The sequence below is a fragment of the Coloeus monedula genome (assembly GCF_965178545.1).
Source record: "Coloeus monedula genome assembly, chromosome: 8".
Taxonomy (NCBI): Eukaryota; Metazoa; Chordata; class Aves; order Passeriformes; family Corvidae; genus Coloeus; species Coloeus monedula.
The window spans coordinates 32851448-32876488 of NC_138788.1; the positions used below are offsets into that span (position 1 = coordinate 32851448).

Here is a 25041-nt window from a genome sequence, read left to right on the forward strand (position 1 = left end):
TTGTCCACAAAACCTATCTCTGTACTGACAGTAATATCCAGAACAGATAGGAAGGATCCCTGTATCTTATTGTGCTGACATCTCCTTGCCTTCTAACTCCAATCAAAGAAATAAAGATATTTTTGAGGTGTGACATCTGCCTGTCATTAGAAGTGGAGGTGCTGGGGAAGATGCACATGGGAATTGTGTTGTTATAATTGAGCCCTAAGGGCAAATGTCAGGAATGACGACTAATTAAAAGTGGAAAAGACTTACAATGTAAATGTACAAAGGAGTTGCACTCCCACCAGCTCTCATTTACAGCACCACACTGGCCATAATGCAGTTTGTAGCGGGTCCAATTTTCTTCTTCCTCCAGGCAAACATTTTTTTCAGCTCTCCCCTGAAGCTGTCATGGAGCCAGGCATAGAGGAAAGCATTGGTACAAGCAGACATCATTGCAAACCAGTGGCACAGCAGCTGGATGAAGTTGAAGTACTGCTTGTCAATCAGGCTGATGTCTATGTCCTTTATCATGTTGAAGATGTGCAGGGGCAGCCAACAGACTCCAAAGGCTGCCACCACTAAGACCAGCAAGCGAAAAGTCTTCCTCCTCCTGGCACGGTCCCACTCAGCTTGGCCCTGGGTGACATTGCCTGGCACTACACGGTTCTTCAGCTTGACTGAGATCCTCAGGTAGGACAGGGAGATGACAGCCAAAGGCAGTACGTAGGTGATGATGAGGGTGCTGTAGGCATAAGCCAAGCGATCTCTTTTCATGTGGAACCAAAACTCCTCGCAGATGGAGAAGTCCAGCTCTGGGAACTCTGCATGGTACGTGTGGACCAAGGCTGGTGCAGCCAAAGTGCAGCTCAGCAGCCAAATAGCAGCCAGGATGTAAGCACAGATAGGGATGGTGAGCCTCCTGCGGAATGGGTACACCATGGCACAGTACCTGTCCACAGCTATGACAGTCAGGGTGAAGACAGACACAAACACAGTGACAGGTTGCATCAGGAAAACAAAGTAGCACATGAAGCGCCCGTACACCCATCCCCGGGGCTCAAAGGCATAGGCCAGGGTCAGGGGCACACAGGTGGCACACATGAGCATGTCTGAGAAAGCCAGGTTGCCTACCAGAAAGTTAGTGACATTGTGCATTTTTTTTGTCTTGCAGATGACATAAATGAGAAGGTAATTCCCAATGACACCAATAAAAACCACCAGCGAGTAGCAGGGGATGATGAGTGGCTTGAAGGACTGAACAAACTGGAGCCCTGAGAACAAATTGCTGGTGTTGCTGTGAATCGCAGAGAGGAAGCTTTGGGAGGTTAAATTGTCCGAATTCATAATTTTCCTCCTTTTGTTGTCTGCCGTCAGCTGAGTGAAGTAGTTGCCACTGCGCTGCTGCCGCACTCAATCAGTGGGGAAAATGAATGGATTACTGTCCAGAGGTTACCACATGGATGGTAAACAGGCAGCCGTAAATGCAAAAGGTGAACTTGTAATCCTCGAGAAGCAGCTTTCAGCAATTCCTAAGAAAAACCAAATACAACCAATTTCCATTAAAGTCCTCCTGTATTTACTGTTAAATCTAGCTTTTGACAGCATGCCACTTAATAAACATTTAATGCAGTGAGTACTTACTGCTGTGAGTTTTTAATCCCGTATGATTTTCCTGTGGATGCCAAGAAATGCCCTAGATGTCTGTCTTCTGCAAATCCAGGAGCGTGTGTGTGTGTGCATGTCAGAGAGAGAGAGAGAGAGAGAGAGAGAGAATAGATGAGTGAGAAAGAGGGCAATGCGCATTTACAAGCTAAGTGGAGATCACTGTTTTTAAACAGTCTTCACTACTAGGTCATGACAGATTTGTGTTTAAGCTTTTATCCCCATTGGCTGTCCTGGGTATTACGTTGCTCTTTGCGTGTTTTTTACTGATAGTAATTAGTTCTAGAATATCCTTTCAAAAACTCCCCTCTCCTTCCAGTGCATCTATAGTTGCCCCTCACAGCTAAAAATCAATTTACATTCATTAACATGAGCCTGCACTGTATCTAATCCCAGATTCACTTTGCCAGAGCCCCAAAAATACTACCTGTAATTTAGTTGCTATAATGTGACTGTGAAACAGAATTTTAATCACATGCTGAAGGCAAATAAATGTTTATGCCACTAGAGGGTCTCAGCTATATACCTGTGAATGAAGCCAGGATTAGAAATGTGCATTTATCTTGTAGCACAAAGGATCTTATTTTATTTAAATTCTATTTTCCACTGGTGCTATAATGTTTGCTCATCCACTATATCTGTTTTCAGTAGGATTTATGCATCTTTAAAAGTAAACATACACGTGTGAGCATCTCAAAGGAAATACTAGCATCAAGTAGGATAGCTGTAAGGGTTTACCTGCAGAGAACTACAGCAAACTGCTACTAATATTGCAGCTACCCAAAAATATTTGGGGTGTTTCTTCATTCCTGTGTTAGATTTGTTAACCTTTTCTATACCAGACAACAAATGTTAACCGGTCTGTAAAACAACCTATAGTTGTTTTGCTTGGTTCAGACATTAGAAAGCAAAAAAATCAGGATAAGTGCTTACAGAATATTTAATCAGACATCCCCATGCAGCTCTTGTCTATTGTTCTAATTCTCCCTTAACTCTTCTGCATTTTAACCCGGGGCCAGGACCTCAGATGGTGAAAAAGAGTGAAAATCCACTGCATCCATCTGTACCAGCTAGGGAAATTAAAAAAAAATCCACAGAGCAGCCTAACTTCTGAATGCTTCAGAGCAGAGACTATTTTTCAGTTCTGCAAGGCACTCAGGGGATTTAGACACAATTTTAAATTACAGTTTGTGTCCTAGTCAGTCAGACTAAGGAAATACGAACCCATTATTCTCTATGAGGCTATGGGCAGAACCGTATCCTTCTTTTGATTTGATGCCATTTGGCATAAATTAGAAGTTTAAATAGATTTCATTTTTGTCCTACTCCTTTCCCTAATCCTAAAAGAGAAGCTAATCTTGTGTTGCCCTTGTTCTGACCAGAGACATTCTGCTTGTGAAGGGTGGGAAATTCAAACATGGCAAGTGCTGACTCTGTGCTGCTGCCTCCAGGGTTAGATTATGCCATGGACTGGAACATGGCTGTAATCCCAGCCTGAGGGGAGCACGGGCATGTAGCCCCATTGCTCAGGGGTGTCACCCTTCACTTTATGGCCATAGTAACCTACCCATGACCCAGACTAAAGATGGGATGTTATAACCCACTTCAGAGTCCAATTTTGCCTGTCTGAGCTGGATGGGACCCGGGGGAACACGGTACCTATTTCTCTCTACATACCCAAATCCAGAATAGGAGAGGGACCTGAGGGTAGAGGTTGCAAAGAGGCCAGGAAATAGGGGATTCCAGCTGCTGTCACCCCCCAGTGCAACCACACTGCTTGGTGATAAGCAGCATGCTGCAGAATTCCTAACACCCATAAATTCAACTACTCCATTTAATGTGGGAGAAAAGTATGGCCTGGTTTAAAGTAGGATTGCAGTTGGCTTTGTACATGGCCTCTCTTAGAAGCCAAAACACACAGAAAATGAAGGGGGCAAATGTAAAAGGCCTTCATACTGCCTGCATCCTACTGGAATGGCAAGGCTCCTGCTAGGAAAGAAGCCTCACAATAATAGCATTGCAAACATAATAATTGAAAATTTCATTTTTAACTAAGTAATTTTTTTGTTTCATTCCCAAGAGCTGCGGAAGAGGTCCCATAAATATCCTCATTATATTCCTATGAGAAAAAGGTTTATTCTTCACTATGTGAGAAAAATCAAACACAATTTATCATCTCAAAAAGCCTTCAAGGTCACCTAAATGCTCAGGTCACAGAACTAACCTTATATGTTCTTTTATTTCAAGTTGTACCAGGCAATCTTCCTGCATTTTCCCCCACGTTTCAATTTTTTTTCTTCGCCTCTCAAACCAGTAACCAGTACACCTTTTGTTTGAAGGCTGCCACCTATTTCTCTTAGTGATTTTCTGTTTGTTTTGGCTTCAGGCAGAAAATGTCTTCAGTTCAGCTGTATGCCACAGCCAAGATTTGGAAAGATAATGTTTAATAGGGGCTTGAATAGAAAAAGTATTCCAGCAGTTTACCCCAAGGAAATCATCTTTTCCCCTTCTAAAACTGCAAATATTAATTTTGTTTATAATTTCTGAGCCTGTCCAAGAGAGTCCTTCCTGAACTGACTGTAAGTCCTTTCCACATGCAGAATTTTCTCATTAGAAGAGAAAAGGTCACAGAAACTGCATTAGTATCATATTAGAACTGTTTTGACATTCCAGGTGTATAAGGACAATGAGTGTCTGGCTGAAACCCTGGTCTTCCTTGAGCCAATGGAGAACATCTCCAGACCAACACTTCACAGAAATGTTTCACAGCTGAGCTTTCATAATCTCTTATGCCAACCTGTCCAGCTCCACACAGAAACTCTGAGTGCAGACATTGTAAGCTGCTTTTAGGCTTTACAGACCGAAACATTTTCTTATCTCTTTAAAGTCTCACAGTTTCAGGTGTTAGTTTTCCATGTTCCTGTTTATTTGTCTTTTTTTTTTTTTTTTTTTTTTCGGTAAAACAAAACTTTTCTTTGCATCACAGAGCTACTTTAAAAATTCTTTCACATTCTTCCAGGAATGCTCTGTGTAGAACAGGTCAGGTAGTTCTTGCAGAGACTATAATAAAAACAGATGCTCTGCATATTTTGAATAATGTCGAGCCGGGGGTTCCTTTACCAAATTCTCCTTTTGGCCAGCTGAGGAACATGATTTTATTTCACACAACAATTTCAAGTCAGGGCAGCCTGTCCCTCCCCCATTTAATCATATAAATGCATCCTGTCTGTCCCTGTTGTGGGCTGAGACATCACAGTCCCTTAACTCTAAGAACCATGTTTACAACTAGGAGGCTTTCATTTGTTGTTTTGGGGGTTTTTTTGTTGGCTAGGAGTTTTTTGGTTGTTGCTGCTGCTTTTCTCTGATTCAAGGCATTGAACTTTGATAAACACAGGATTCAGATTAAAATAATTCACTATAACTGAAAAAGAGCATGTAAAGTGGAGGCCCTTTAGTCTGATAGCAGTTTTATAGTAGGTTTTAGACCAGATTTAAGGACAGAAGCATACAAGAGAGAGAGTAGATGGAATAGGATACCAAAGGAAGATTTTTTGAAATTAACTTTCCATCTATGTTGTTAAAATTATTTTCTCAACATAGAATATGTAGCAGTTCTCAGTTTGGGTTTGCATAACTTATGAGAAACCATCATCTCTACCAGAGGAAATATCCTGAGAACTGAGAGGCAGGCAAAGAATAACAGCATCTGTGAAGAACTTGGACCAGAAGACAGCAACTATTCATGGTCCTCAAGAACCTTGCTTGGGACTGACCAGCCTTGGTGGCTCTTTTCATTTTACCATGTTAGCACAAAAAGCAGGACTGCACCAAATAAATTTGATAGAAACACCAAGTTTGGAATCAGAGATGACATGGAGGATGACTGCACAATTAAGCAGTGAAACTTTGAAACCCTAAGGCAGAATAGAAGGAAAACTTGTCATAAAAGACAGAATCAAGGTCACCATAATAAGAATTTCCACTGTGGCTTAAGATGACGTAAATTGTGTTGCAGGTCTAAAGAAAGGAGCAGGCAGTGTATTTGAAATTGCAAACAAAAGAAAATCTACTACTCTGGGAGAGTTTTCAGGCTGAATTTGCCTCTACTTTCTTATAACCTCTGGACAATTCTCTTGCTATAAGTGTCTATTCACCAGAACAGAATTGCACAGTATTCTTTAAAAGCACTGGGGAGGATGGTGAACTCCAGGGCAGGAAAACACATATTTAGAGAAAGAAACAGTACTAATGAAAGAACAAATTCACTGTGGTCAAATTTAAGATGGAAAGTAGAACACTTCTAGGTTGGAGGGCAACAAATTGCCCTGTGGAATTGCTTGCCTTTTGAATAAGTGTATTATGGGGGATAAAAAAACATGCCTGAGGACTGACTTCTTGCATGGGGCTTGGGTTTCAAGATGTCCCTTTCCATCCTTCATCAAACACGGACTTCAGACTATACTCACTCCAACTTGAAAATAACTCCACTATCACCTTTTTCAACAGTATTTCCATTGATAATAGGAAGATAAAATTCGAAAGATACATTTAAAATTTATATACATGCACACCCACACACATGGGCACAGCTCAGACTAAATCTTGGGATGTTTCAAGTATTCTTTGTCATTTTTCAATGGGGAGATTGTTGCAGTAGTGCCTGCGAAGATCTACTGGAACAGCACTTGAATATTTGCCAGATGAACTTTTCCTGTTGCTGGTCCCAGCACCTGCTCAGAGCAGCTGGTTTGCAAAGTACAGAGAAAGGCAGGGTCACCACAGTCACTCTGTACAATCATTTCAGCCACAAGGAACTTCAGTCAATACAGCCACAGATTTTTTTCTCTCTGATCTGCTTTCCTGCAAAATTGCTGCTGAGAGAGTTGATGCAAGCAGCCTTGATTCCCCCACATGCCCACCCCCTTAATATTTTCTTTCACAGACAAACCCACGCAGGAATTAATGAGCAAGAAAAAGTTGTTTGTTTTTTTTTTTTTAATGTTGGGTTTTGGTGTGCAGTTATGAGGGACTTTTTTGTTTCTTGTGGGGAGGGGTGGTGGGATTTCTTTAATTTCTAAGTAAGCACAGGATAAACAGGTGGAACATTAGGATGATTAAAGAGGTATTTGTGTTGAATATGTTGCTTGAGCATGCTAAAGCAGAATTTGGTGAAAAACTAGGGTCTGGCTAACAAGTCTGACCATCTCTGAGTTGACTGGACAGACAGCAATAGAATTTCAATTTTTAATACAGATTTTTCTGTAAATCCACCACTGAAATGAACCCTTATCAAGTTACAGTAAGAGACAGCTTCTGTCTTCAGCATTCCCATTGACAGGACTAGGGAAACAAACGAACAGACAGACAAACCTCTGGGGCAAAATCTTTAGGAATATCAGAGCTAGAAGTTTTCTTCTTCATTTGTTACTGCAGTTTTAGGCAATACTGCTGACACGTCATGGTAAAATGTGCTTGTTTGTTTTTATAGCTCAGTCAGAACTCACCTGGGAAAAGGTATCTGAATGTCTCTGATCTAAAGGTTGTTACAATGAAGGATAAAAATGAAAAAGTATGCAGGCAGATTTGCATACCCGTCAGATCCAACAGTTCCTACCACTCCAGAAAAACTGGTTTTTCTCCTCTGCTCCCAGGTCCTGAAGGGATAAAGAGTGCAATACAAATATGTGCCCCAAGCCAGAGTAGACTGTGGGAATTGGCTGCCACCAACATCTGCAGATTGGATGCTGAGCCCTGAAGAAACTCAGTGTTCCAACTGTTCCCTGCAGCCCTCAGCAGCCGGGAATCGGGGTCACTGCACACCTCAGGGTCCTGCGGGCAGTTTAGCCTGGGGCACCAGAGGGCTGCCAAGAAAACCCAGCAGCTGAGGCTTGATGGGACAAAATGTTGCTACACTTCTCTGTAGCACCGCAGAGAAGCAGTGCCCTTCTGCAGCACCTTGCTGGCAGCGGGTGTGAGTGGAGGGGGTGTGCGAACACCTTGCCAGAGGTTTCCCGGCGCCTGCAGCACCAGGGACAGCGAGGATCTGCAGCACCAGCGGCACCTCCAAAACCACGGCCAGAGATGCCCTGAGCACCACGGACAGCACCCGCCAGGCAGCCGCAGTCACAGCTTCCCCCAGGGTGGGCTTGGGTCCCCCTCCGTGTGACAAGGCAGGATAGCCCAGAGTGGCCCTGAAAGGCAAGGGCAGGGCTCTCAGAGCCACCCCTGTACCTGGGGGTTCTCCCACCGACTACAAAGTGTACATTTCCCACCGAAATCCTCTATGTGCAGTCCATGAAAAAATGTCAGAGCAGAAGTGATACTGAACCCTGAATCCAGTGGGGATCTTTCCCGAAGAACTAAAGAAGGGAAAAAGCATTTCCTGCTTCCTGAATGTCGTGGTTTATCACAGCAACCAAGCCACACTCAGCCACTGGCTCACTTCCACCAGATGGGATAGGGCAGAACCAGAAGAGTAAAAGTGAGAAAACTCGTAGGTTGAGATAAAGACAGTTTAATAACTGAAGCAAAACTGCATGCACAAGCAAAGCAGAACAAGGAGTTCACTCACTGCTTCCCATGGGCAGGCAGGTGTCCAGGGGACCCCAGGAAAGCTGGGGTCCATCATGTTCAGTGGCCACCTGGAAAGACCAATGCCATCTCTTCAAACATCCCCCCCTTCCTTCTTTCCCCAGCTTTATATACTGAGCATGACACCATATAATAGGGAATACCCCTGTGAACAACTGGAGTCAGATATTCCAGATGTGCCCCCCCAACTCCTTGTGAAGCCCCAGCCCACTGACTGGTGGGGTGGGACGAGGAGCAGAAAGGGCCTTGACTCTGTGCACTGCTCAGCAGTAACAAAAACATCCCAAGTTATCAACACTGTTTTCAGCTCAAATCCAGCACACAGCCCTGTATCAGCACTGTGAAGAAAATCAACTCTACCCCAGCCAAACCCAGTACACTGCATTATCCCAAAGTTCCCATCTACCCTGGTGATGGGTAAAGAACAGACGAGATCAACAGCTTCCTGACATTCTGTAGCAACTGTGTTGCCATAAGTAAACCTTCTGTTTTCATGGAACAATGAGTTCAATTAGTATTTGTCAAACAGAAAGGAAAAAAACCCAGAGGACCAACATCATTCCATCCTTCCATCATGCCCTTAGCTGTCTATATAAAGTAATAAAATCCAACTTCCATTTAATTAACTGTCCCACTAACAACAGTCTGCCCAGGAGCTGTGAAAGCTCTTAATACTAAAGGTTTGTCTGGAGGACTGTCATCTAGTTTGATTATAGTTTGCATAATAACATTATGTAGAGATAAGAACACTATTTAGAACTGAGTTGTTCTGCTCTCTCATGGAAATTCATGTTTGAAGAAAAAAAAAGAAAGAGGATAAGAGAGACTGGACTTCTATAACCTACATCATCAGAATAAAACCAAACTTAATAGACCTTCTGATGAAGCCTTATGCATATTTTCAGCACAGTTACATTAATAATCAGGAAGTGTCGCTTTAAAAAATAAAAAATGAAACTTTTCATTTCATGTTCACAGCCAGGCTGGTTTATGATCACCTCCTCTAAAAATGTATAGATCTATATCTGCTCTCAGGACTGTTCTCTCACTGTGCATGTGTGTGTGTGTATGTGCGCTGATCCCTTTTAACCATGCTTCAGCACGTGCATTTATTCTCTTTCTTTGTCTCCATTTCTCTTCCACAGTAGAATTTGGTTGTTTATTTTTCTCTGCTCACAGTAGCCATTAAAGGCATCTGCTGTCAGATGAGCAAAATAAGTCAAAAAGGATACATGTGGAAGAAATTAGAGGAACCTAGAAGATGAATGATCATTTCATGGTGACTCCTACTTCCATGACTTGCCCCCACACACCACTTCTGTTGTTTATTCTTTCATGTTGTTCTAATATGTGTAGCACTGGTTATAAATGGCAATAGTACTGACTAAAAAATCTCTTCCTATGAAAATCAATGTGAATTTTGCTGCAGATTTCAACGTTGTTCAATTTCTCCCCTGCCCTTTGCTTTAACATATTTGCTTTAGAATGTTTCTCTCCAGCTCTGTCAGCTTCCCCTATCTTTTTATCTAATACAAGGAGTTTGAAACCACAAAGACCATCAGATTTCCTTTGCTGTGAGTCCTTCTGTCTCACCTCTTTCAGCCCTTCCTTTGGATACTCTTCCACTCTTTAATGAGTCTTACCAAGAAGGAATCCAGCCCCATCTGCAGAATTTTTCAGCTCATATTTATAAGTCCTGTTATTCGCTATGGATACTCTCCCATTACCTGATTGCTCTAAGAGTTCAATCTCATAGTAGCTTTCCCCTAACATTCCTCTTTAAAAATTGTTTTGTTTATTTTGTGACTGCATTTGTGATGGGAGAATTGTTCTTATCCATGGGCTCTGTCAAGTACACGAGCAGCACTAAGAGTTACAGATTAGCTCTAATTTTATGAATACTCTTGTTTTCAACTGAATGCACTGATTGAACTCCCATCAATTAGAAATATTCAACTGCAGTTTCTCCTATAAATATCTATCCCATAATTTAGCCATTTTTCCACAGACATTTTTATTCCACAGAGAAAATTTGTTTTACTTTGCAAGATTTCTAGGTGTCTGTTATCAGTGATCACTCACTTTGGGGCTGGATGTGACCACCCTCTGATGGTGGTGAATTATAGTGAAATCATACTCATCAAACAAAGCATATGGGAGTCTTAACCTGGAAATTGTTTTTCTAAAAAATTGCAATTAAGCACTGTGATGTCAAAATAACTAATGGAGCAGAGCTTGGCTGAAATTTGTGAGGTCCAGCATGCCCCAGATATTTACAATTCTTACATCACTTTACATATGTTTTGTTTCCTCATTGCAGCAAAATAAATATTTCCTATTAAGAAACTTAAGAGTTGTTCCAGATATTTCATTCCCAGCATATCTTAATTAGAGTAATCTAAAAAAGCCCCACAGAAGTATATGCTGTATGCTACATAGGACTCATTTATTATTTTAACCCTATTGTTCTAGCAGTTCTCCAGGTGTTCAGAGGGACTTGCAGTTGAACAAGGCAAGACCTGCCCAAACAGAAGACGATTTAATCACTGCAACAAGCCCAGAAGCCCAGAGCATTTTAAACACAAGAATGAACAGGTCTTTCTGACACCAAGCAAAGATCGCTGTCATCTCCACACCAGGGAGGCTGAAACTGAGGCTGGATAATTTCTACCCTGGAGCAGGACAGATATTCCTGGTAGAACTGACAAGGGAATCCAGATCTGCTGATATCCTGTGTAGACAAACCACCTTTCCCTACTGCTGTGTGAGGTGTCATCACTCAAGAGGAACAAGAAGGCAAGAATTTCTAATTTACCATTCTCCCTTTCTCCTGTTTCTTTTCCAACATTCTAAAGCCTCGATTTAAGCAGACAAAATCAAAATACACAGCTCTAGGCAACAAACTACTCCAAAGCCTCTTCTGAAGATGCCCACAATATTGTACTTTCAAAAAGGCCAAAACTCTTTTTTATATCAGTAATGGTTCCTATTTTTGATCTAGTAGGAAAAAGAGCTTTTAAGCCTGGTTAGAGTTTTACTCAGCAAAAATATTATACAATATTCTGTCTAATAGAAAATGAAGTTGGAAAAAAGCCCCACTGAATTCTTGCTTCTCAACTGCTCTTTCTGAGCACTGAAATATTATTCCCATTCTTTTGAAAGCTTGGAGGGAAGTGGTGTACCTCAAAAAGAGTAAAGAAAACATTGTTGATGGAGGGGTGACTATGTAAGACATATATTAAAAAGCTCAGAAGGACTGGAGTACCCGTATTTATTTAAGCTTTTCTTTCTTTGTTGTTCCCATTAAGTATTTTAATTGAAAAAATACATGAGAGCTTCTAGAATATTTAGGAAAACATGCCATCAAATGGTAACTTTTTTCACTCTGTTGATTCCTGAAGAAACAGCAGCAGTTTGATTCCATGTTGAGTGAAGTGAAGCACTCAGAGGAGTTGCAGGACGACACTGCCGTTGACATGGAGTTCTTCTGCAAGGCTGTGGGTCAGAATCTTCAAAAGAGAGTGAAAGGGCTACTCCTTGCAGCCAGATCTCAGGGCAAAAGAAATAGAGAGGTAGTGAACCAACAGATCAGTGCTCACAGAAGCTGTTCCTAGTGTGCAGATCTCATTTTCCAGGGTAGAGTTTATAAAATCTCAACCTTTATTCTAATTTATAGTGAAAATTAGGAGCTTTGAAATTATTTTTAGACTGGTTTTTCTCCAGTTCCCCTGAAGTACATAACACCACAAAGCTGCAGTGAAGTCAACAGCTCTAGGAATGTGTTTCAAATCTCATCATTTGCATCCTTGGGAAAATGGAGCTGCCATGAGTCTGGAGTATGAATACCTGGGGTGTATTCCTCAATCAATAACTTTCTGCATCTCAGACTCAAGATCCTATTTTAATCTGAAAACTTCATCTTTGCCATCAGTGCAATAATAACCCCCTGCATTCTGGCTTTAAATACTCAAGGCTGTAATTCCCCTTCACATGACCTCTGAACCAAACCTACATAGCCCTGGGTTCACACCTCGCTTCATGACAGAAAGTTTTAACAAATTGTGATGAAACCTCAATAGCTGAAAGCAAGACAAAGGCATCCTTTAATCGTCAAATTAGCTGGAGGGAAGAGCTGAAACTGCTTTCAGTCAGGAAAGAAGGGGAAATCATTAAAGGAAATCATCCCCTTTTCTTTCTCCAAGTAATTAGAAGAACCATCTGTATGTTCATTTCACTACAGTTAAGTCTGTGGATTAGCATTTCAGAGAGATTTGAGTTCAACCAGCAATACTTTCATGTGTTAACGTGAATGATGGTAAAATTGCTAAGGCTTTCAATGTTATACAAGTTAAAAAGGGTACACATGTCACTTTCCAGTCACTCTTTTTAAATGACTATTCAGCAGAGCCAAGTTTACATTCAGAGAATTTTCCTTTTATCTACAAAAGCATATTTAAAAAATAATATGTTCCCATTAAAAGAAATATATTGTTTACAGAATGCCCGGCTATAACCCTGTGAATCTGTAGACTATGCAGCACACACTGCCAGAATTAAATGAAAACTGTACAAAAGTCTGATAAAAAATATCCAGATGTAAATAAGCTAAATAAGCCTTTTAGTTATGGCTGCTTTTACTCAATGGGAAAAGTAACCCTTCAAATATTTCTTTGATGATTTACAACGGTATAGCAAAATTTCAGGCACAAAGTCATAAATAACTAAAGCACACTGAAAAGTGAAAATGAAAAAGTCCTACAGGCCTAGTTTCACATATATAAAACAACAATCTCTTCTGTGGGACCAGCTCTGGTTAATCAGGAGACAAATCTTTCCCACTATTAGTTCTCCAAGTGCTATAGAAATCTGCACTTGACCTGAGGCAGAATGGAAATTATAAGATAATATAATAGACCCTAGAGATCTCATGGATAAAAGACCATGGGATGTCTAAATCATTCAATACCAACCTCTCCATGATTGAGATTAAGTCCTATGGATAAGTGAAGCTGAATTCAGTTTTCCCAAGATCTTTTGTCACCATCCAGTTCTCTTAATATACTTGTTCAGGTCATTACACAAGGTTCTGTCTGTTCATTTACCAATAAACAGTAAACTCCAGCTCCAGCAAGGTTAGAATTGCCCTCTGTGAGGCCAACTCTGTCCTCATCATCCATCACTAGAACTGACCAGTTAACTTAAAGTAAAAATGCACATCTGAGGAAAAAGAGCTTTGAGAGTTGGCCACAGCTTTGAATTTCCCAGCTAGATCAAGAAAATAGCAACTTTTCTCTTGACACAAAATAAAATTTCCAAGTAAAACCACAATACTCCAGATCTGGGCATTGCAAAACACTGTCAGCTCTTACCATTTCGTACAGAAATAATCAGAGAGAGGTGTCAACACCCTATTACAAATCTCTGCAATAACTTTGCTCCACGAATGGAAACAGAACACAGAGGATGTTAGTCCAAATGGCAGCAGTTCAAAACAGGAAGGATGATAAGTGAGGAAATAAGTGATTTATTTTGCTGCATTAATTTTGTAAAAGAGCTGATCTCATGGTGTCCCCTTACCATCATGTCCAGGAGTCTTGTTCTTGACTTCTACAGGCCAAGGATTTTACCAAGACAATATTAAAATGAGAGGGCTATTGATTAATTAACTTTAAATTAAATGGTACATTGTGGCATATCAACCTGATTGAATTTGAACACACACACATACCCAAAAAGAAATTATAATCTGTAATGCCTCTCAGTGTTCATGATTCATAACGAGAGAGTTTTCTGCAAAACCAGATCTCAAATATAGTATGATATTCTGTGGAAGAGGTTCACAAGGACTGAATTTATTCCAGTGAGATATATCTCCCTGGGGTCTGTTGAATGTGACACTGAGAAAAGGTAGCTAAAAAGCAGCTAAATTCGTCTATTGAATGGTTTGGAACCCAAATGTATCAGTCCCTTATCAAATGGGGTTTTGTTAGTTCTGGGGTTTTTGTTATTCTGTTAAACCTAATTTCTTTGAAACCTGTTAATATGTCTCAGGATTATATTCTCTGATTAACACCCTTGATTCAATTACTCAGACACTCTTTAACTCACTTTTTTCTGTACAGCATATAAGTTCAACCTCAAAAGGGCCGAGGAGGTCAGATCTGAATGAGCAGAGCACAATAATTTAGTATAGCCACAATGCTTGCCCACACAAAACGCCCCCTTACCAAGGGAGCAGTTTCCCCTCAGTCCCATTTCTCTCTGAAGTTAACGCTGCTTGACTACCATGAATCACAGTAGACAGTGCCCCATTATCAGAACAGCAAAAGTAGTCTATAATTCATAATAAAGCACTTTTTAACCCACTTGAAATGCTTTTTGGGCTTAGTTATTCTTTTCTTTCCCTGCCACGTTCAGCATGAGTTGCCTCTATCCGCTCTGGCAGTTTAGCTGCTGTACACAGACTTATTTTATGTCACTGAAATGACACAGAGCTCAAAGGCTACCAAAATGCTGCAAAAGCAGTGAGGAAGAATCACGATTAGCAAAGAGATCACAGGAGCTGTGACCAGCTGAAAAACCTGCTTCATGTCAATGGGGCTTGGAGGAGACATTCACAAACATTTGCTCATTTGTTAAAGGTGAAAGGGGAACAAAGCTCTGAGAGCCTGAAAGGCAAAGGCTGGGATAGCTACACATCCTTGCCATGGGAAAAGGCACATCAAAGCTGTTGGAGCAGTCTGTATGCACCAGGTTATCAAGTTTCATACACTTTGTCCATAAAGAGAGGAGAGAGGTCTAGAAGGCTCAGCAGAGGAGTGTGTTTGGTGCAAAGGAGGGGGCAGAAGAAGCCGTGTAGACTCCCTTAGTTTTCACTATGCCAAACTGATAGAGTCTTCCAGGTCATGTAACAGGACCCCAGCCTTGCTGTTTATAGCCACCCTCACCCCTGAGAGCACAGCTGGAAACAGCCTAAACCAGCTGCCTCAAAGGGCTGCAGCTCAGTGGCTCCCAGAGTCTGAATGTGTGGTAATTATCCAGCTGGGGAGTCTAAAATTATTCAGCTGGAAACACAAGACATTAACTCCAGCCAGAGAAGGAGTTATCCTGCTGTAAGACTTGTGAGGGGAGGCTCAAGCTGCTTGTAAGGTGTCATTGACACCAGGCAGGCACAATGTGGTCTGCACTGACCCTACACATGATGAGATGTTTGGAGTTTTCCTCTTCAGTGATCTTCTGTCACTTAAACAACTTGGGGTCCTCATTGTCCCAGACATCCAGTAAGTTGTTCCATAAAAAACAGAATTACCAAATCCTGGTCACGTAGATAGATATCTCAGATTTCCCACACCACAGCAGCTGTCTCAAAACTCATGTCCTTTATGACCTTCTCACCACATTGTTCTTGGCTCCCCATTAAAACCACCAACTGGTGAGGACTCACTGGCACTGGGAATGTCTCATAGTAAAGTTAATATTAATGATAGAGATGAAAAGACGCTGAATAATGAACTCTGCTGTGTAACTCATTTGTTTACCAGATGTTTGCCAGGTTTTCTAACCCCAAAGTAACATAATCTGTCACAGGAACGCCCTCGGACTCCAACACACAAACAGCTGCTAAATTTTACAAGTCAATAAAAGTTTGGTGTTGAAAGCTTGATATTTCTGCCTAAAATTATGATGCCTAATTATTTTGTACAGATGTTATCTGTGTATACACAGTTACTACACATGCAGAGTTATAATATCCACACACTTTGAAACAGGAAAAAATACAAGTAGCTAAAAAATAAGTGATATAGATAATTTTGGGGGGCAAAGAGGCACATGAGTCAAAAAAAGCGTATGAGAAGAAACATGAAGAATAACGCAGTTAATGGAATATATAAATTATTATTCATATGCCATATATAAAGCATGAATCACACATGCTTTCAATACTTCCATAACTTGAGCTCATGCCTCATTAAGAATATGATTCAGGTGTATAAATGATACTTCGAAGATTTTAATATGGGAGGAGAGAAATAGCCCCATAACAGCAGGTTGAAGAGGCAAATTGTGACTATCAAATGAGGTGTGGCAAGGTAATGACAAGCCAACACTGACCAAATATTCCTGTTCTTTCCCCTGTAATAGTTGCTGTGATTATTGGAGTCACAAGCTAAATTTGTGATTTAATTAATTTAAAATGTGTCATAGAAGAATTGCAGCCCTAGGTTAATGTATCTTCTCCAGCAGCCTATCTCTGGTAGTGACTTTTGGGAGAAGGAAAAGGGGAAGAGAAACAGGATGTGTTGATGACTTCCCTGTGAAGTCCTTGCATCAATCAACATTCCAGGTTCCTCTAAGGCAATGGTTTAACCCAGAGAGATCTGTTCCATGGCTTTTTCTTCCACTGATTTCTCTGGGTTTTATTCATCCATATCCAAAACAAACTGCCAAAAACATGCCACATTTTAACTCTGCAACTTTGGGCTTTAAGCTGACCACCTGATTGATAACTTTATGGATTTCTTCCTAGTTTCTTCTTCCTCAAGTTCTACCACATAGTTTGCTTGGTACACTTAATCCATAAAGGTATCCACCAGGCAATAGGCTTAAAAACCAAAGCCATGCAATTAAAACGTGGCACTTTTTTGGCAGGCATCCTGTCTGATGAATTCCTGCATTCTTTATTCTACAGAAAAAGCAAAAAAAAAAAAAAAAATTATTCTTGAGTACTGCTAAAGATGCAGCTTGAACTTCGAAACAGGAGAGTACAGACCTACATACCAGGCATTTCTGCAGAATTAGAATAAAATAAGGTTTGGATGTTGAAAATTGATCAGCATAACAGATATTACATGAAATACAGATATCTAGTAGTTAAATTTTAACAAGTTTTTCTTCTCCATCCCTTCCTCAGCAATTTTGTCCTGTCTTCATTAGTTAATTCTTTCTGCCTGAAGCAGTAAGCTTGTGATGCTTAAGAAAAAACTAGAAAACCAGTAACTCAAGAGACCCTCAGAAGCTTTGATCATTTGTTCACTCTTTCTAACTTACAAATCTTGCCCTTTTTTGCTTTGAAAATTCTTGCTATAAAATCCCGTAGGAGAGTCTCAGACTCTGCTGCTGGGGTCCTTTCAGGTGAATTTCTCATAAACACCTTCAATCCCATGTTGCTGTAGAGAGTTCTCCAAAGCAGCTGAATGCCACGGAATAAACACATTAACCAGAGAGTCAGAGCTTCTCCAAATCATTGGGATATCAAAGATGTGAGTAACCTCCGCATTTTTGACTTGTAATTTCACTCCCTTAGCAAAAACCAGTAGAAGGCAGCCCTGACACCATGTTGAGCTGGACAGTTATTCACCAATGTTAACACTGCAATAAATCACCATGAGCCTCATCCAAAATCAATGACAGTGTTCATTTCTTCATAAAATGATCACTTATCATTTGTCCTCCAGTAACTTTGTTAAGTCATCATTTAATAATTAAGAGCATCTTGCATCTATTATTCATCTTAAAAAGATCAGCTGCTCAATCTCAGATGAAAAGAAACTTAATATTTTTGAAAACTCCAGGCATATGATCTGGAAACAATATTGATTTAGTTTGCCTGGTTAGTGCTAATAGCTATAAATGCTACTTGGGGAAACACAAAATAAGTTTAAAAGAATTTCTTCCTTCTCCAAGTAATAAACTGCATCATTGACCTTTTTGTTCAAGTGCTGTCTACATGAGATTCACACATTTCCCAGCAGAGCCACTGCTTTCAAATTAGGCAATTTATTGGAATTTAAACTAATTTGTAATTTAAAACTGTTCATAACAGCATTAGGATTATTTTATTTACTGGATGACTGGAAAGTTAATATTGCAACGATGAGTTTCTCAACTTAGACTATTTCCAGAATAATAATCACACTGCAAAGCCTGAATATAACTGTCTTATAATATGTGTTAGTAAAATTCACAACCCCAGACAGAGGTACATTCTATGTTAGGGAGGATTTATTTGTGATATCAGTCTATTAAAACATCAGATTGAGGCCAATTGAGGAGAGCAGCATTAGGAAACAGAAATTCCTGTATTGTCCTTATTATACCTTTGCTTGAACCTCAAGAGAGAAAGTGGTCTTTTTAGGTCCTTTAAACATACAGAGTGCTTCAGGCACTTACCCCTGCAACCATTAATCACAGAATATTCTGTTCTGAAGTACTAAAAGAACAGGGATTTATTAGTACTTTATTCTGAGGATGTACAGGAGTGACTTTTGCTGGGAAGCCAGCACTCCAGGTCCTCTCATGAACCCACCAAAACAGCATGTGACCTTCCAAAACTGTGTGCTTTGCTAAAGGTTACATATTCTGACCTTCCCAGACCTGTCAGTGGAGAGGAATTTGACTCAGCACTTGAGTTCTGCATCTTTGAAAATCACTTTCCTTTTTTAGTTTCACTCCCCTTGCCAGCTCATGATGACTGCATGACAAGTGTACAGCTTGACAGAAGAGTGGAATAATGGTTTGTGTTCAAAAGGATCTAAAGATCACCTCATTCCATCCCTCTGCCATGGGCAGGAACAAGGAACACCTTCCACTAGACCAGGTTGGTCAGGGCCCCATCCAACTTGGTGTCAAACACTCCCATCCTTCAAAGCCTCCCAGCTCTGGTCCTGCACTCAACTCTGTTAGAAGCAGGAGAGACTTTTCTTCTTCTCATATTATGATCATGCCCAGGTCCAAATTTCCAAAAGCCTGTGCTGAGCTAACCATCCACCCAGTTTTGCATTTCTTTGGAAATGCAGTTTTCTTTCAAATAGCAGATCCAGCTGATGTACCTCCCAATTACAGCAATATTCCTGCCCCTCAGGTCAGCTGCTGGAACTGTTTGGGCAGCTGGTCAGTGAGCTGGGCTGGGGAACTGGTGTGATTTAAAAATAACACTGTGAAAAATAAAAATTATTAATAAGTAGGGTTGGCTGTTCTCAAACCACTGCACCTCTGACTCACTACAGAGTCCCAGGGGCTGGAGGTGGACAGGCCATGACTCTGACACCATCCCTTGTGCCTTTCTGATAGTGGCAGAAAATATGTGGGTGTTTGCAAAGCCAAAAAAACCCCAGGGTGCCCACTGTTCTGGTAAAGGTCTCCAGACTGAAATTCAGAAGATCTTACTAACAGCTCACTGGATCCCAGGAAGAGCTTATTTAGCAGATGATTTGCCCCTATTGCCCACATTTCAGAGCATTCGCATATTTTTTTTATCTTTTCCTTTTACATGCTCAACTGCTACCCAATGGGTCCAGCTAATTTTTGCAACATCCCACATGTGCACATATTTTTCAGTAAGCGGCAGCCAGATCCACATGACTCATCCTCAGAAATTATCCTATTCTACAAAGCTCCAACGGGTACAAAATTCCAGCCATCTCCTGACAACTGGCTCTGCTGCTGAGTCCCTCTGGTAAGTGGCTGCTTCAGTCATACATGTGGCAATTAGTGGTGATGGAGAAAGAGCCTTTTATGCACAATTCCCAGCTGTGAGCAGAGTGATTCTGGCTCTTGGCTGAGCTTATTGACACTCTGCTTGTTTCCCTCTCCACACATGGGAATGGAGGAGAAAATGAGGTCTGTGTTAAAAATTCAGCACAGGCTCAATGCAACCTCTGTTTTTCAGCAGAGGTTCAGTGAGGCCACAGCAAAATTGACCACCTTGAAATCTGGTTCCACATGACTAAATCACAGTATAGGTAAATAAATATGCTCTTATAAGCTTCCCAGAGGAAGCAGTCTGCAAAATAGAGGCAATACAGAACTACTACATCTGCAGGGAGTAAAGTTCTACCTGTTTTTCTGAAACAGAAAAATCTTTTTTGTGCGTGCATGACACACGTGCATTTCTAATTCTTTCTAATTCTTCTTTCTCACCCTCTCTTCCCAGCTCATCAGCACCCAGAAGTAAGTGGAACTTTTAAGAAGACTTTTCAGACCCTTTCATCAGATAACAAATATTCTTGTCTCGTAAGGTGGGAATCAGATTTACCAATATCCTACCTTGGACAATCAATAGAAATCCTTTGAACAGTTTGATCTGAAGTTCAGTGATTACACTGGATGATTTATTTTTTTTATACTTTACACATTAGCCTGTCATCACTTTTAAGCCCTGGATGCCCTCTAGAACAATTAGCTTTAATGGGTACAATCAGATACAAAAGGGATGTTTATTTCCACAAAAATATGACTAAGTATTTAAAGTGTCCTTGAGTAAAATTAATAAAAACAAATAGAGAAGTAAATAAAAAGAGGGAGTGACATACACTGAAAATCATTTGCACTTAGAAAGTGTAATCCTATTGACGTCCATAGAAATTAAATCAAATGGAGAACACTGAAATGAAAATTACCCTTTCATCTACACAAATTATTGGAAAGTGGTTAGACAAGGTGATTGTTATGCAAATGTAGATCCAATGCAACCACAAGGCCTGGGAGAATTTTCTAAGAAAGCATGTTAACTCTTTGTAACACATTATATCTGCTTTGTCCAGCAGCCTTTGAGCCTGGCTTTTCTAATCAACCCCATGTACTTTGTCTTGAACAGAAATATTTACAGTTATGAGCACTCACACACAAATACATTTGATGTGTTTCATGAGTTACAAATGTGGTTGATGAAGAAACGGGTGTTAATGTATATAAGCTTTTGTAAAGCATTTAATGTAGTGGCACATGGCACTTGGATTAAAAAAAACCCCAGAATATACACAAAAGCAATATATTGTAGAAAGCGAGCTCAGATGTAGATGATATGTACCTGTGAGAGTAAGAGGTTATCACACCATCTCCAGGGAAAGGTTTATTCAGTTGTTTTGTAAAATGTGCAGAAATCACAAGGGATAGGTTTGTACCAACAGAGAATGAAGCAATGACTCGTATCTCCGAGAGACAGAAAAGCAGACACACGCCAGCCTTCCTACAGCCTTGGCTAAGAGTATGGGGGCAGAAACGGCCACAGAACCCAAATTAACATTTGTCAAATGCAAAACTGTCTTGTGGACCAGCTTTAAGCTTATGGTATGAACAAGTAGCCCTTGGAGGAAGCTGAGAGAGAGAGAGAGAGCTGTATGACAATCAAGTAAGGCTGTATGCATGCACAGCTACCACAGAGCAGCCAGAGAAGGCTCTGGTGGCTTCCAGCTGCTAGAGGTTTAACATGAGCCTCTGGCATCAAAGCAGAGGAATATCACCTCAAGGGAGAGGAATGTTTGATGGGAAATGATCCAGCCTCAGCAGTAGCAGAGCCACAGCCCAATTCAGTGACAGCCCTCATGGGTCTTGTTGATGGATCAGCTGCAGTCCCTGACACCAATGTTTTCCCAGCCCTGTCCTCACCTTCTGCATGGCCCCACAGCTCAGACCTAAACGCCTCTTTTCTTGAGGTGCATAGTCATCTCCTAAGGTAGCCTATCCTTCCCAGAGTACCCATCTCCCTCAAATAGCCAGGAAAACCCTGTTGCACCAGGCTGTTGGCTGCGCCTGCCCCACTCCTGCCATTTATAGTACTGTGGCTGGGTGCTGGATGCTTGCAGGGCTATTTGTTCTTTCTGTTTCTCAATACCCTCTAAAAAGTGCCAGAAAACCAAATACTCTGCAGCTGCTCTTCCTAGAACTCACTGTTGTCAGGAAGGACTCAAAGGACCTCAATATGAGTGCGCACAGGAGGAGGTTAAAAGGTGAAGATGTTCTAATTCATACAGACATGCTGAGAACATCTGGTAATGGAGGGACTATTAATCAGCAAAAGGCATAATGAGAGCTGCAGGCCAAAGCTGGAGCTGGATAAATTAAAGCTAAAAGTAAGGCACAAAGCATCAGCTATGAAGTTTATTGGGCATTGGAGCAATTTTCTGAGAATATGGGCTTTTTGTTGCTCAAAGTCTTTCTAAAGGTTATAGGATTTAAGGGCTGGTTGCCTTTCGAGAAGATATTCTGCTCCTCACTAAGAGTTTACAGGCTTTAAGTTATGATTGAGGCTGCTTGTGCCATACACAGCATCCAATTAGTCAGACAAAGCTCCCCTTTCCTGAGGAAAATGCACTCCTGTGGTGGCGGGGGGAGTATAAATTCATGCATGCATTAAGAGTTAAACTCATCACTGTCTGATGCACATGCCCTTCTTCACTGCCTGCAATTTGATTGTGCATCTTGCTAAGAATTTTTCCTTCTATTTAAAGCCATCAGCAGAGATGTTTGTGAGCCACATGCTACATCCCTGGGTTACAAGAACACGAATTTCAGATTGAACCTGGAATAAATGGATCTGTGGCAACAAGGGCTCACCAGTGAGATTAATTTAAAGCACAGGGACAGCAGCTGAGCATTTCCTAAACAAAAGACTGCTGCTGGAACAAATATTGACACATTTAAAAGCTAGACAGAAGGAATTCAAGAACACTGAGTGTGTTCATTGTACTGGGTAAAAGCATGCCTCACTCCTGATGCTATTTTAATCAGGCAGCAATACACAGAATTAAGACACTCTTCTCCCATCAGACTGTCTCTTCTCTGTGTGCCTCTGCTTCTGCTCCATCTGTAACTTTTCCCAGCATAAAGAGAAATCACCACACAGCAGAGGAATTACACAGATTTTATATTAAGGTGGGGGAAGGCAAGAATTTTATATCCTTATGAGCTAAGCAGGGGACCTGCTCCCACATCGAGGGATAATAGTGGAAATGTTCCTGCTGGTGACAGTTCCCTGTGTATCTGACCTATACTTCAGCACCATTTTTTGTTAACAATGCAACATACCTGAAATAGCAATGAAAATTATGCAAATTCGGTTTAGCGCTCCAGTTTGGTTTTCGTTTTGTTTCAGCACCAGCTGTTAAAAAAACCACGTGATTTTTCCTACCCATTGAATTTATTTCTTGAATGTCATCCCAGAGGGGAGTTAGAACTGTGTGAAGGCCTCAGATGGATCCATAGTTATCCAAAAAAAAAAGCTCTGTAACATAAAACATGTGCAATGTTTTTATTAGTATTACAAAAGTAGACTCTTTGACTTTCCATCTATCACATACCTACTCCTTCTTGCTCCATAAATAATCAGTTTTGAGGTAGAAAATTGAAAAAATATTCTACAAGCTTGGCTTTGGATGAATTTTACAAAAAAAGAGGGGTTTGACTGGAGTGAAACAAGGAAGAATCTACAAAAAATTCGTTCTGGGCTGTGCTTTGCCCATCTGGGGTTACTTCAGCTTTTCATCCAACATAAAAATATAGTATGTCAGTATGAAAAGCAAAGGTTGCTGTTTGAGAAAAAAACACAGCAACATGAAAATTAACTATGTGGGACAACTTTGGAGTGAAGCTTTTTCAAAATGCTGAGAAAAGACATGTTTTTAACATTCCTTCTCCTTCTCTTCACCTCTGGCAGAATCTGTTTCCTAAGTTCAATTGAAATTCACAAGTAATTTCTCTCCTACCCACACTCTGAAGAAACCCTCCAGCCTTGTGAATTTGCTACTCACAAAACAGACTTGAAAGACTTAAAATGCATAGGAGTTGCTACTGTTCAGAGCTGAAATAATATAAACAGGAAGAAGTTACAAAAAAAGAAGGAGAACGACTTCTTCCATAGTCAGGCAATGATAGGAAAAGGGGAAGCATTTTTTTTACTAAAAGAGGAGAGATTTAGACCAGACGTTGGGAAGAAGTTCTTTACTCAGAGAGTAGTGAGGCCCTGGCACAGGTTGCCTGGGGAAATTGTGGATGCCTCATCCCTGGAAGTGTTCCAGGCCTGGCTGGACGGGGCTTGGAGCAACCTGGGATAGTGGAAGGTGTTCCTGCCCATGACAAAGGGTGGAACAAGATGATCTTTAAGATTCTGTGATGACTAGGATCTCATCAATGTAATAGTCCAAATAAAAGCCCAAGTGTTCTTCTGATGGGATTTGAGCCCTCAGCCAGGGGTTTCCAACAGTTTTGTCAGATGGTCTTACAGAACAAAGGAATAGGGTAGAACATCCTCTCCTTTTCCCATCCCCCCTACATTTTTTTCAGTGTTACAAAAGAAAGGACATCTGTAACACCAGAAAAGGGGTGATGGGGGGAAGTGGCTTCTTTGCCCTTGCAGCTGCACCTGCCCACCCTCCTGGCAACCTCCTCTCAGGATGATGGCCATCAGGTACTCTCTGTGCCCATCCATATAAATAGATCTATTGCCACGAGGAGTAAATCATGCTCATACAGGAGTTGGAATCTGAGTTTAAGCTCCGAGTTTGTGTTCCTCAATTAACTGTAATATTCCCTGGGGTTGTCATGCCTACAGACCCATGGCGCCATTTGGATAATGACTGCTCCTCTGAGCAGCAGCTGCTCTGTCCTCATGATAACCAAACTCCAGGCCTGTCACTGCCTGGTGCAACCTGACAAAAGCTGCAAGGGCTGAGGATCTCCTCTGCTGGTTGCAGTTCTATGCCTGCAGCTCACGGTCTGTATCCTCAGACAGCTGTCAAGTGTTTCACTGGTGAGCAGATTCCTGCCATCACCAACCCTCAGCTCAAACAGGTCACTGCAAGCCTTTGAAAGGAACAAGAAAAGCACACTAACAATGCCATGGAAGAGGAAGAAATGCCATATAGCCATCTGCAAAAACAGTGGTATTTGCAATCAACGAGCACAGTAAATCCTGAAATTAAATGGATTCATCCTGTCCAGACTGCTGCTCTTCTCAGAAGGTGGCAATGCTGCCCCGACCACACTGCATGACTAAAGCAGCAGCTGGGCTACCTTGGGTCTTGCAGT

General features: G+C 41.1%; 1 protein-coding gene across 1 annotated transcript; it reads right to left on the bottom strand.

Moving 5' to 3' along the window:
• Nucleotides 1–297: 297 nt before the first annotated feature.
• Nucleotides 298–1347, bottom strand: PRLHR (prolactin releasing hormone receptor; the record flags this gene model as incomplete). Its single annotated transcript, XM_082286630.1, has 1 exon — nucleotides 298–1347. Exon 1 carries the CDS (start codon nucleotides 1327–1329, stop codon nucleotides 298–300), a length of 1032 nt encoding a protein of 343 aa, XP_082142756.1. The 5' UTR covers nucleotides 1330–1347.
• Nucleotides 1348–25041: the final 23694 nt, after the last annotated feature.